At 49.2% G+C, this 13,989-nt stretch overlaps 1 protein-coding gene across 2 annotated transcripts in view; it reads right to left on the bottom strand.

The window, feature by feature from the left end:
• EIF2AK1 (eukaryotic translation initiation factor 2 alpha kinase 1) overlaps positions 1 to 3,126 on the bottom strand; it is a 41,489-nt gene extending 38,363 nt beyond the window's left edge. The window contains exon 1 of one of the 2 annotated variants that reach the window (XM_060173287.1): positions 2,905 to 3,126. In XM_060173287.1, the coding sequence (XP_060029270.1) occupies positions 2,905 to 3,022 (118 nt within the window). In that variant the 5' untranslated portion in view covers positions 3,023 to 3,126. The remainder of the gene's footprint in view (positions 1 to 2,904) is intronic. The other variant, XM_060173286.1, reaches the window with a different exon arrangement.
• Between the last annotated feature and the right edge of the window lie 10,863 nt (positions 3,127 to 13,989).

Here is a 13,989-nt window from a genome sequence, read left to right as displayed (position 1 = left end):
AGGTGTCTCTCTTTCTCCCTCTCCATCCTCCTTCCCTCTCAATGTCTATCTCTACCCTACAAATAAATCATTTGAAAAATAAAATAAAAATGGAAAGACTACATAAGCAAGGGACCTAGCTAGGCAGGGAGTAAACAAAAAAAAAGGGTGACATGCCTCGGTCTGCTCTGGGAAGTAAGATGCCCTTGGCCCGGCACTAAATGCAAAGGCAACACAGAGCAAACCATAGCTACGGACATGGGGAAGCTCCAGCAGGTGGAAAGAGGAGGGGGAGAGAAAGATAGACTTCCCGGTGAAGTCGGCTTCCCAGTGGGCGTCCCAGAGCCAGCTATTCCGGTGTGGTTAGTCACACTGACCAGAGACTGGGGCTGACCCCACAAACACCCCCTGATGAATACAGGTCATCAGGTTCAGCATGGCTCTCCAGTGTCAACCTTCCTTTCTTCTTGATTACTTACTTTAAGGAGAGAGGTACAGAGAGAGAGAGAGAGCCCAGAGCTCTTGCTCGGCTCTGGCTGATGGTGGTGCTGGGGACTGAACCTGGGACTTCAGAACCTAAGGCATGAATATCTTTTTGCAGAACTATTTTACACTATCTCCCCAGCCCTGAGGTTTCTAACTCTTTCATTACTGGCAGAGGGACCCCCTCATATAACAAGACCTTTGAAAAATCATGTGCTTGTTCTGTTTTCGAGTCTATTAAAAACAAAAGGATGTGGTGCAAAGAGTAAAGACTGGCATAAGGATCCCGGTTCAAGCCCCGGCTCCCCACCTGCAGGGGAGTTGCTTCCCAAGCAGTGAAACAGGTCTGCAGGTGTCTATCTTTCTCTCCCCCTCTGTCTTCCCCTCCTCTCTCCATTTCTCTCTGTCCTATCTAACAACAGCGACATCAATAACAACAATAATAAAAAACAAGGGAAAATAAATAAATTTTAAAAAAGATAGGGCTGGGGAGACAGCATAATGGTTATGCAAAAGGCTTTCAAGCCTCAGACTCCAAAGTCCCAGGTTCAGTACCCAGCACCACCATAAGCCAGAGCTGAGCAGTGCTCTGGTAGCTCTCTCTGTGTATCTTTCTCTCTGTATCCCTCTTTCACTAAAAATAAACAAATAAGGGAGTCGGGCGGTGGCGCAGTGGGTTAAGCGCACGTGGCGCAAAGCGCAGGGACCGGCGTAAGGATCCCGGTTCGAGCCCCCGGCTCCCCACCTGCAGGGGAATCGCTTCACGGGCGGTGAAGCAGGTCTGCAGGTGTCTTTCTTTCCCCTCTCTCTCTGTCTTCCCCTCCTCTCTCCATTTCTCTCTGTCCTATCCAACAACAAAGCAACGTCAACAATGGCAATAATAACCGCAACGAGGCTGCAACAACTAGGGCATCAAAAAGGGGAAAAAAATGGCCTCCAGGAGCGGTGGATTCATGGTGCAGGCACCGAGCCCAGCAATAACCCTGGAGGAAAAAAAATAATAATAAAAATAAATAAACAAATAAAATATCTTTAAAAATCTGGGAAATATTCTAGAGAATTAGTTTAGAACATCAAGATAATTGAGAAGGATTTTCAATAAAGAATGGTAATAAATATTTTTTACAAAAGGATATTTCATATACACACACAACACCTGGAGGTTCTGACCTCTTTAGTGGAAAAAGGACTAAAAAAAAAAAAATTATCTAACCTCACTGCTCCGTCAGAGAACAATCTCCAGCTTGCAGAAGGCCTTATCACACTTGACAGAGAAGACAGACTTGTGTGTTTACATCTGGGGCTTTTGCTATGACAGAACACTCTTTTTTTGAATTACTAAGATATACTGCTTCACGTGTGTTTGGGGGGGGGGCACGAGTGTGTCCATTTAAAAATAAGAATCTTGGGGGCTGATTAAGAGCACATATCACTTGTATAAGGGCCTGGGTTTGGGCTCCCGGCTCCCTACCTGCAGGGGAATTGTTTCACAGGTCTGCAGGTGTCTATCTTTCTCTCCCCCTCCTCTCTACATTTCTCTCTGTCCTATCCAACAATTGCAGCAGCAATAACAAGGGCAACAAAATGGGAAAAATGGACTCCAGGAGTACTGGATTCGTAGCACAGACCCCTGCAAGCGTCAACCCGGCTTTGACCTAGCACGTTATGATTGGGCCCTCCTCAATGGCTATCGAACAGGCCATGGCCGGTGCGCCGCTATGTTCCATCGCTGGGGAGCCAGAGACGACCCGAATTGCCCCTGCGGCTACAGACAGACTATGACCCACATAGTCAACGACTGCCACCTCTCCAGATTCAAAGGAGGCCTCGAAACTTGACATCAGGCTCAACCTGACGCTGTTGACTGGCTACGGAAGAAGGGCAAACGCTAGAAGAAGAACCGAGCCCCAGTGATAACTCTGGAGGCGAGAGAGAGTGAGAGAATGAGTGAGAGAGAGAGAGAGAGAGAGAAGGAAATTCAAGCAAGCAAACCTAGGCATTACTTCATTTTGTCATGACTATTTTTCCCCCTTTTTTATTGGACGGGACAGAGAGAAATTGAAAGAGAAAGGAGAAGGAGAGAGACACCTGCAAACCCGCTTCACCACTTGTGAAGCCCCCCGCAGGGGGTTCAAACCTGGGTCTTTGCACATGGTGACAGGTGCGCTTAACCGGTTGCACCACCGCCCGGGCCCCCAGGCACAACAGCGGAGGGTGGTGCGCGCGCTCTAAGGAACCCTTGCCGGACCCTCCTGCAGGTGCACACCCGAGCTGCTGCGGGGCTCGAACCGCCGTCCTTGTGCACGAGAGATCGAGCATCTGCCGTGGCCTTAGCCCCAGGCCCAGACTCCGCTCCGGCGACTGGCAGCACCGGGAACCGGGCCGAGGGAACCCCGCCGCCCCTCCCCGCCTCTCCATTCCCAGCCGCAGCAGGGTCCTCACCGTCATATTTGGGGTCGGGGCCCTCGGCCGGGAAGTCAATGGCTGGGGGCGCCGACACGGCCCCCGCTCCTTCCTCCTCCGCCTCGCCCTCGGAGCCCCCGGAGCTGGCCCCCAGCATCGCGGGCCGAGCACCGGCGGGGGCCCAGTCCGCCCGCCTGCAGTGCACCGTAGCCGTCAGCACCCTCTCCGCCTGCCCCCGGATCCGGAAGTGCCCGTGACAAGCCGGAGATACGCCGCGACCAGTTGCTGGTGACTCTCGGGGGCGTGACCTAATCTGACCATCACGCCCCTTCCCGGAGCGACTGGCGGCGTGATTCGGCGCGGGCGTTCTTAGGGGCGTGTCCTGGGCGGTGACTACAGGAATGGGGCGGAGCCACAGGCGGAGTCCAGGCAGTGGTGGGGCGGAGCCCAGTGGGCGTGACTTGATTCGTGTGGGCGTGTTCTGAGTGGGGCTGTGCTCAGACCTGTTTGTAATTTCTGTGGTCCTAGTGACCCCAATCTCTGCAAACTCATGGGGGGGGGGCATTTCATGCCCAAATATGGGGGCCAAGAATTGTGTGTCGTCAGAGGCTAATCTAGACTTGTCCCCAAAAAAGTAAAAGCAGGAGATAGTTCATAGGGTAGGTACATCCTCCTCATCCTCTCCATCCAGGGAATGTTCTGGTGCTCTAGATTCTCTCTCATCTTACCTCTAATCTTGCCTCTCAGTTTCTCTCTGTATATATACAAAATATATAGTGGTGCTGAGGGCTGAAACGGGGTGGGCGGGTAGTGGTGCACCCGGTAGAACACACGTTACAATGCATAAGGACCCAGGTTCAAGCCCCTGGTTCCCACTTGCAGGGGGAAAGCTTCATGAGTGGTGAAGAAGGTCTCAGGTGTCTCTCTCTCTCCCTCTGTATCACCCCCTTTCCTCTCGGTTTCTGACTTTCTCTATCCAATAAATAAAATAGAAAAAAAAATTTAATATTTATTCCCTTTTGTTGCCCTTATTGTTTTATTGTTGTAGTTATTACTGTTGTTATTGATGTCATTGTTAGATAGGATAGAGAGAAATGGAGAGAGGAGGGGAAGACAGAGAGGGGGAGAGAAAGACACCTGCAGACCTGCTTCACCACCTGTGAAGCGATTCCTCTGCAGGTGGGGAGCCGGGGGCTCGAACCGGGATCCTCCCGCCGGTCCTTGCGCTTTGCGCCACATGCGCTTAACCCGCTGCGCTACCGCCCGACTCCCCCCCAAAATTTTTTTAATATTGAATCTGGGATCTGAGAGTCTCAGGCATAAAAAGCCTTCCCCTACCCCGTGAAAGCCTTGTACATAACCACTATGTTAACTCCCAAGACAGGACTTAGTTTTCAACTGAAATGATTTCAACTGAATTCATCCTTTTCCAAGGGATGCAGCTGTGGTTTGAAGTTCTCAGCTGCAAAAACAAAAAGCCTCTCTGTCTCCACCCTCTGTGAGTGTTCCTGATGATTTTGTGGCTAACACAACTCCTTTAAAAAATGAATCTCGTGGTCCGGGAGATGGCACAATGGATAAAGCACTAGATTCTCAAGTGTTAGGTCCCGAGTTCAATCCCCGGCAGCACATGTACCAGAGTGATATCTGGTTCTTTCTCTCACTCCTCCTCTCTTTCTCATTAATAAAAAATAAAATAAAAAGAAAGTGAATCTTATCTGATGATTTTAAGACAGTTGGAATAAAAGCCCAATACCATAAGATAGGTGGCACTAGCGGTTTTGAGTTTACTTTCCGTGGTCCCAGTGACCACATTCTCTGCAAACCAACTGGGGAGGTTCCCATACTGAACACATGTTCATCCCAAAAGAGGAATTAAAGATGTCATAGTTCTCAAAAACAATTCCCAAAGACTAGATGTACCCCTCTGTTTCTTTTCTTTTTCTTTTTCCTCCAGGGTTACTGCTGGGCTCGGTGCCTGCACCATGAATCCACCGCTCCTGGAGGCCATTTTTTCCCCTTTTTGTTGCCCTAGTTGTTGCAGCCTCGTTGCGGTTATTATTGCCATCGTTGACGTTGCTTTGTTGTTGGATAGGACAGAGAGAAATGGAGAGAGGAGGGGAAGACAGAGAGAGAGGGGGAGAGAAAGATAGACACCTGCAGACCTGCTTCACCACCTGTGAAGCGACTCCCCTGCAGGTGGGGAGCCGGGGGCTCGAACCGGGATCCTTACGCCGGTCCCTGCGCTTTGCGCCACGTGCGCTTAACCCACTGCGCCACCGCCCGACCCCCACCCCTCTGTTTCTACTAATGACAAGACCACATCTTCTGGAGAGTGATTCACCTATATGTACCTACAGTTTTAAAAATGTAAATATCGGAGGGCAGGCACTGTTTAACCCTGTAGTGCACAGGCCTTGGAGTGTGTGAGGCTCTGGGTTGAGCAACACATGGGCCACTCAGGGAGCTCCATGAATGATGGGGCAGTTCTGGGGTCTCCCCCCAAATTTAATAATAAATTGGGATGGGGAAGCCATTTGGCAGCAGTATGTGCAAAGTCCTGAAACCATTACTCCAAACCACATTTTTAAAAAAGCAAATTAAAATGGCGACCAGAAGACAGTTCACCTAGTAGAACATACATTTATTTATTTATGACTTACTTCTTCTTCTAGCGTTTGCCATTCTTCCGTAGCCAGTCAACAGCGTCAGGTTGAGCCTGATGTAAAGTTTCGAGACCTCCTTTGAATCTGGAGAGGTGGCAGTCATTGACTATGTGGGTCATAGTCTGTCTGGAGCCGCAGGGGCAGTTCGGGTGTCTCTGGCTCCCCAGCGATGGAACATAGCGGCGCACCGGCCATGGCCTGTTTGATAGCGATTGAGGCCCAATCATAATGTGCTAGGTCAAAGCCGAGTTGACGCTTTGCAGGGGTCTGCGATGAGGTGTTTGTTCTTTAGGGCCAGTGTAGTAGTCCCCTTGGATAGCGTGCTGTTTTGCCATATGGGTGACCCTGGTTCCAACCCCTACCACCACACAAAGGGGGAAACCTTACGCACAACAGAGCAGTGCTTTGGTGTCTGTCCTCTCGCTGCCTCTTGCCCTCAGCTGAAAATAAGTAAATAAGTCTGCCAGGAGTGGTGGAACTGCCCAGACATACAGCCCTGGCAGCAGTCAGTCAATACAAGTGAAAACACATGACCTGCAGGTAGCACTGTCAAGCAAGTGCTGGTGTTGGATTCTCAGTCATGATGCGCCATGTTTAATCCCCAAAGTCGCATATACCGGAGTCATGCTCTGGTTCTCTCTTCTCCTCTCATTACTATGTAACTATTAAAAGAGGGGAGGGGAGGGGAGAAGAGAGAGATAGGGACGGAGGGAAAGACAGCATAACACTAGAGCTTCTCATCACTGGCACAGGACTCAAACATGGGTTGTGCCCATGGCAAGGCAAGAGCACTATCTCTGTATTGCTTTTGCTGGTACAGAGAGAAATTGAGAGAGAAGGGGGAGAGTGAGAGGGAAAAAGCAGCTCTGCCTCACTGCTTGTGAAGTGTATCCCCTGCAGGTGGGAACCAGAGGCTGAACCCAGGTCCTAATGCTTGGTCACCAATGTGCTCTACTGGCTGCACCAATGCAGGGCTCATTTTTGTTTGTTTGTTTATTTTGCCTCTAGGGTTACTGCTGGGGCTCAGTGCCTGCACTATGAATCTGCTACTCCTGGAGGCCATTTTTTCCCTTTTGTTGCCCTTGCTGCCATTGATGTTGTTGTCCTTGGATAGGACAGAGAGAAATGGAGAGAGAAAGGGAAACAGAGAGGACACAAAGCTAGACCCCTACAGACCTGCTTCACCGCTTGTGAAGCGACCCCCCTGCAGGTGGGGAGAGCTGGGGGCTCAAACTGGGATCCTTATACCGGTCCTTGTGCTTTGCAGCATGTGTCTTTAACCCACTGTGCTGTCGCCCAACCCCCTCTATTTATTTCTGCCTCTAGGGTTATCTCTGGATCTGTGTTGGCACTACGAATACACTGCTCCTAGCAGCCATTCCTCCCCCCCCATTTTATTGGACAGGACAGAGAGAAATTGAGAGAGGAGGGGGAGATAGGGAGAAAGACAGATACCTGCAGACTTGTTTTCGCTGCTTGTAATGCATCGCCCTCCCCCCCATGCAGATGAAGAGCCAAAGGATCCACTTCTCACTTAGTACTATGTGCGCTTAACTAGGTGCACCACTGCCCAGCCCCATGATCTTGTTTAAATGGCCAACAGGGTTATCCTCGAGTTTTGGTGCCTGCACAATGGTCCCAGTAGCTATTTTTTTCCTTTATTTTTTTGCCTTCAGGGTTATTACTGGGGCTTGGTGCCTGCACTAAGAAACCACTGCTCCTGGGCAGAGAGATATGGAGAGAGGCGGGGAAGACAGAGAGGGGGAGAGAAAGATAGACAACCCCCTGCAGGTGGGGAGCCGCGGGCTGGAACTGGGATCCTTACACTGGTCCTTGTGCTTCACACCATGTGCGCTTAACCTACTGCACAACTTCCTGGGCCCCCTTTTTCTTTTTTATTTCATAAGACAGAGAGAAATAGAGGGGCGGGAGAAAGATAACACCAGCAACACTGTTTCACCAGTTGTTATGCTTCCCCCCTTCCGCCACAGGTGGAGATCAGGGGGGCTTGCATCTGAGCCCTTGGTAAGTTTAAGTCCCCAGCTCCAGAAAAATGAATAAAAATAATAATAAGAGCTGAAGAGACAGCATAATGGTTCTGCAAAAGACTCACATGTCTGAGGTTCTAAGATCCTAGGTTCAACCCATAGTTTCACCATCAGCCAGAGCTGAGCAGTACTCAGGAGTCTCTCTCATTAAAATAAATAAAACAGAGGCTGGGCAGAGGTAGCACACCAGGTTAAGCACACATAGTGTGAAGCACAAGGACCTGCACAAGGCTCACAGTTTGAGTCCTCAGCTCCCCACATGCGGGGGGCCACTTTGCAAGCAGTGAAGCAGGTCTGCAGGTGTCTATCTTTCTTTCCCCATCTCTGTCTTCCCCTCCTCTCTCAATTTCTCTCTTCCCTATCCAACAATTGACGTCAACAATAATAGTGGAAAAAAAAAAAAAAAGATGGCCACAAGGAGCAGTGGATTTATAGTGCCAGCACCAAGCCCCAGCAATAACCCTACAAGAAAATAAATAAAAATAAACATGGTGGGGGTCAGGCGGTGGCACAGTGGATTAAGCGCACGTGGCGCAAAGCACAAGGACTGGAGTAAGGATTCCGGTTCCAGCCCCCGGCTCCCCACCTGCAGGGGTGTCACTTCACAGGCAGTGAAGCAGGTCTGCAGGTGTCTATCTTTCTCTCCCCCTCTGTCTTCCCCTTCTCTCCCCATTTCTCTCTATCCTGTCCAACAACGAACAACATCAACAATGGCAATAATAATAACCACAACGAGGCTACAACAAGGGCAACAAAAGGGGAAAAATGGCCTCCAGGAGCGGTGGATTCATGGTGCAGGCACCGAGTCCAGCAATAACCCTAGAGGAAAAAATAAAGAAATAAACGTGTATTGCACCAGAGAAGGACCTAGGCTGGGGGTGAGTGTTTTTGCAGAAAACTGAGAAATTTTACATATGTACCACATGTGAATTTTATACATGTACTGTATTGTAAACCATTAATTCCACAATATATTTTTAAAGATTAGTAAAGTAAGTAGTGACTTTATATATTTTATCATCTTCCCTGAGTACTTAACGCATTGGATGTTAAGGAATTCAGAGAAGTATAGGAACTAGTCTCATCCAGTTCTTTTTTTTAAACTCCTCTTTTCTTCTTGTATTTTATTTACTTTATTTTTGAGAGAGATGCAGAGAGAGAAAGACACAGAGGCAAATACCAGAGCACTGCACAGCTCTGGCTTATTGTGGTGTGGGGGATTGAACCTACGACTTCGGAGTCTCAGGCATGAGAGTCTCTTTGCATAACCATTATACTATCTACCCCTGCCCTTATCCAGTTCTTAAAGTAGCTCTAATCTCTCACCCAAGGCACCCCATAGCAGTAACTAATCTAGTACTGATTCCACATGCCCATTGGGCATCTTATCAATAGTAGTCTAGTCATCAGAGACTGTGGAATATGGGTACACAGTGTGGTAACCAGCTTCCAGAGCTCCTCACTTCCTGTCTTCACAACCTTTCAAGTTCCCTCTCAAGAAACTAGAGTTGGTGACAGGCCTCAATTCTTCACCATGTGGACCAGAGCACTTGGTGAGGATCCCAGACTGTCAAGACAAGAAAGTGAATTTGGGAGAATCTTTCTACCCGGTAGACACTTGAGCTGACTACCACCAGCCTACACTGTTCTGATTCCTGAGCTCCAGAAACTGGGGCTGGTGTGGGGGTCATTTGTTACACAGCAGTACTCAACACCTCTGCCAAACTAGATTTCAAGCATGTACTCAAGGTGAGCAATGGCCTGACCCAATGCCCAGAGAAATGTGTTGATCTGACTGGTTACCAAGCAACTACTATGATGTCATCAGGACTAGAGTCTTTACTTGGTAGGATCTTGCCAACCAAGTGTGGAAAGTCTCAGTGTGAAAAGGGTTCTTCAGGTGAGTGTAACTATCTCTGCTTTCTTCTTCACATCCCCAAATCAGGGACTGACTAACTAAGGGAGCCTCAAACCAAAACCAGCTCTTAATATTCTTTAGGCCATCGTCATTGTAAAGGACCATGTTAAGTCATTCTTTAAGTACTTACTGTTGGTCAGAGGGTGTTACTTTTCAGCTCTTGGATTTATCTTTTCAGTTGGAAATTCAATCCCAGTAAAATGTGTAAAAGATGTTAAGGCTTTTTTTTGCATAGGGTTCCAAAATTGTCAAGTATAAAATCCTATTAGGAGGCCAGGCAGGGACTCAACCAGGAGAGAACACATTACCAAACAAGAAGACCCAGATTTAAGCCATTAGTCCCCACAGCAGTAGATCCAGTATCTCTGGAGAAAAAAAAAAAAAAAATTTTCCTCCAGGTTTATTGCTGGGGCCTGCACTACAAATCCACTCCCCCTGGAAGCCATTTTTCCCACTTTGTTGCCCTTGTTGAGCTTGTTGTAGTTGATATTGTTGCCACAGCTGCTGTTGTTGGATAGCACAGAGAGGGGATAGGGGAGAGGAGGGGAAGACAGAGAGGGGGAGAGGAAAGATAGACACCTGCAGACCTGCTTCACTGCTTGCAAAGCGACCCCCCTGCATGTGGGAAGCCGGGGTCTCAAACCGGGATCCTTAAACTGGCCCTTGTGCTTGGCACCATGTGCACTTAACCCACTGTGCTACCACCTATCTCCCTTGGAGCAATTTTTTATTGAGGATCAATGGTTTACAGTCAACAGTAAAATACAGTCGTTTGTACATGTGTAACTTTTTTTTGTATTATCTATATTTATTTATTGTATGGATACAGTGAGAAATTGAAAGGGGAGGGAGAGGTAGAGAGGGAGAGATACAGACACCTGCAGCCCTGCTTCACCACCTGCAAAGCTTTCCCTCTGCAGGTGGAGGCTAGGGGATAGGGGATGGAACCTGGGTACTTGCATTGTAGCATGTGCACTCAACCAGGTGCGTCACCACCCAGCCCCTAACTTTTCTGTTTTCCACATAACAATTTAACCCCCACTAGGTCCTCCTCTGCCATCATGCCATCATGGACATCATGCTTTGGTGCAATACACTAAACCCAGTCCAAGTTCTGCTTTTTTTTTTTTCTGCTTTGTTTTATTTTTCAACTTTTTTTTTATTATTTTTTTTTTTACTTAATAATGATCAACAAAATTGCGGAGTAAGAGAGGTACAATTCCATGCAATTCCCACCACCAGAGTGCCAAATCCCATCCCCACTACTGGAAGCTTCCCTACTCTATCCTACTGGGAGTATGGACCCAGGATCACTATGGAGTGCAGAAGGTGGGAATTCTGGCTTCTGTAACTGCTTCCCCAGCTGTTTCTATCTTTCCAGAGTGAGGTAGGGCTCTGGGGAGGTGGGGTTCCAGGACACAATGGTGAGGTCCTCTGCCCAAGGAAGTCAGGTTGGCATCATGGTAATTTTTCAACTTTTGTCTGAGTCAGATCATCCCTTTTATTCATTCTTGTTCTTTTTTTTTTTTTTTTAATTCTTTACTTATTGGATAGACACAGCCAAAAATCAAGAGAGTGATATAGAGGGAGAGCAACAGAGACACCTGCAACACTGCTTCACCACTAAAAAGCTTTCCCCCTGCAGGTGGGGACTAGAGGCTCAAACCTGGGTCCTTGCACATTGTAATACCTGCACTCAACCAGGTGTGCCACCACCTGCCCCCTCCCATATTCATCCTTATTCTTTGTAGGAATTCTGGATCACCTAATCTTTTCGGGGGTAGTGGTGACAACTGTTCACATATTTGTTTATAACTTTTTTCGTATGTCTTATCTTTTTTATATTATCTTTATCGGATATAGTCAGAAATCGAGAGGGCAGGGGATATACATATATATAGATAGATAGATAGACACCTGCAACACTGCTTCACCGCTTGCAAAGCTTCCCCCCTGCAGGTGGGGACCGGTAGCTAGAACCCGGGTCCTTGCAATGTGCATTTTATCACGTGTACTTAATCAGGTGTACCCCCACCTGGCTCCTATGTCTAACTTCCTAGAGTTTACATATTTACTAGTGTGTTTAAGGGATTAATTTATTAGCCAATAGTTACCACTCCAGCACACGTCGGGGTGGAGATCAAACCCAGCAGCTCGCACATGCTAGTCCTGCGCTCACCTCCCACCTGCTCCCTGTTCAACAGGCCGGTACCTACAGTGTCACGTGTGTGAATGCCAGTCTTCGTACCCGTTACCCAGACCGTTATTCCCTGGGGTTAGCTCCGGTGCTTCGGTCCCGGCTTGGCAGTGAGCAGCATTTTCCAGGGTAACCCAGCCTTGCGGCCTCCCGATGGTCCTTATCCTCCTGCTTTAGGGTGACAGGATTTCCTGACCGCTGTGACTCGTCTTCCCTACGGTTATGCGGTCAGAGGAGGTGAGCTGCACCCAAATTCTCCCACACCTGCCCGGGCTGCTCCTTCTACCTGATGTCCAGACAGACAGCCCCAACACCCCCACCCAACCCCTGCCACCAAGTCTGGGTTCAAGGGGCAGGGCAGTTGTGGGCACGTCCTCCGCCTTGTCGCCACCCCGCCCCTCCCCTCCCCTCCTCGCGCTCCGTCTCAGAGCGGCAGCCCCTCAGCCTCGCGGGCCGCAGCCTAACGCACTAAACTGACCCAGCAGGGGCATCGTGGGACAGGCGACGCCATCGTCACCAGACCCAGCAGTACCCGTACAAAACGGAAGAAAGTAGCCCGCTATTGGCTCGTTGGTGTGGGGTGGGCGTGGTCTATTTTTGGACTTGCCCCTTCCGGAGGGACAATGAGCTGGTCTGGCGCCGGCGTGCTCTGGAAGCATGCGCCCTGATGGGCTCGTCAGAGGCGGGACGCCTGCGCAGGAGCGTGGCTTTTGCAACAGGGGGCGGGGCCGTCGCTGAGGCTCTGCCACAGTCACGTGGATCCCATGTGGTCTGAGTTCCTGGTCACTCCCGCTGTCCAGCGCAAGACCTGACTTCTCGCTAACCATTGCACCCAATCTTGGTCTGTCAGTCCTGTCCAGAAGTAAGCTGTTTATCCTTTCAGTGGTCACCTGAGTTCAAAAGTTTTTAATTTATAGGATCAGGACCGGGAAGATAGCATAATAGTTACATGCAAGAAGCCTGAGTCTCCGAGGTCCCAGGTTCCATCCCCCAGCACCACCATAAGCCAGAGCAGTGTTCTGATTAAAACTAAATAAATGTTGCGGCCAGGTGCTGGCACACCTGGTTAAGTGCACACACTACAATGTGCAAGGCCTTGGGTTCAAACCCCTGGTCCCCACCTACAGGGGGAAAGCTTCACAAGTGGTGAAGTAGAGTTGCAGGTGTCTCTGTCTCCCTCCCATCTCAATTTCTCTGTCTCTATCCAATAATAAATTTTTAAAAAACTAAATAAGTGGGAGTCGGGCTGTAGCGCAGCGGGTTAAGCGCAGGTGGCGCAAAGCACAAGGACCGGCATAAGGATCCCGGTTCGAACCCCGGCTCCCCAGCTGCAGGGGAGTCTCTTCACAGGCGGTGAAGCAGGTCTGCAGGTGTCTATCTTTCTCTCCTCCTCTCTGTCTTCCCCTCCTCTCTCCATTTCTCTCTGTCCTATCCAACAATGACAACAACAATAATAACTACAACAATAAAAAAAAAAACAAGGGCAACAGAAGGGAATAAAATAAAATAAACATTTAAAAAAAGATTTAAATTAGAAAAAAAAGGGCACAGTGGGTTAAGCACACATGGCGCAAAGCACAAGGGCTGGGTAAGGATCCTGGTTTGAGCCCCCAGCTCCTCACCTGCAGGGCGTTGCTTTGCAAGCGGTGAAGCAGGTCTGCAGGTGTCTGTCTTTCTCTCCCCCCTTGTCTTCTCTCCTCTCTCTATTTCTCTCTGTCCTATCCAGCAACAACGACAACAGCTATGACAATAATAACAGCTATAACAAGCCCACCAATAAGGGCAACAAAATGAGAAAAAATAGCCTCCAGAAGCAGTGGATTCATAGTTTAGACACCCAGCCCCACAAAAACCCTGGAGGCAAAAAAAAAAGAGGGAGAGAGCATGAGCAGAAAGTATTACTCAGTGCTGGTAGCTGCGGTGCTGAGTACTGAGCCTGGGGCTTCATCGTGCAGGTCCTGAGCTCTGTCTTAGCTCTGCTGCCCTAATTCTTCATACTCAGTACAAATCTGCTGCTTTGGGCCCTGACACGTTCAGAGGGTTCAGGGGACAGGGTAGGGAGGGAGGGAGAGAGAGAGAGAGAGAGAGCGAGAGTGAGAGAGAGACCTGCAGCCCTGCTTCCATGAAGCTGCCCCCCTGCAGGTGAGGACCGGGGACTTGAACCCAGGTCCTTATGCATGGTAATGTGTGCTTCAGCAGGTGCACCAGTGCCCAGCGCCTTTACTTCATTTCTTGATCTGACCCTTCACTTTTGCTCCTAGGAGGCTGCCTCTTGCTGCCAGCGCTGACCAAGTC

The sequence above is a fragment of the Erinaceus europaeus genome, chromosome 15 (assembly GCF_950295315.1).
Source record: "Erinaceus europaeus chromosome 15, mEriEur2.1, whole genome shotgun sequence".
Taxonomy (NCBI): domain Eukaryota; kingdom Metazoa; phylum Chordata; class Mammalia; order Eulipotyphla; family Erinaceidae; genus Erinaceus; species Erinaceus europaeus.
This window is presented reverse-complemented; position numbering and strand designations above follow the sequence as displayed.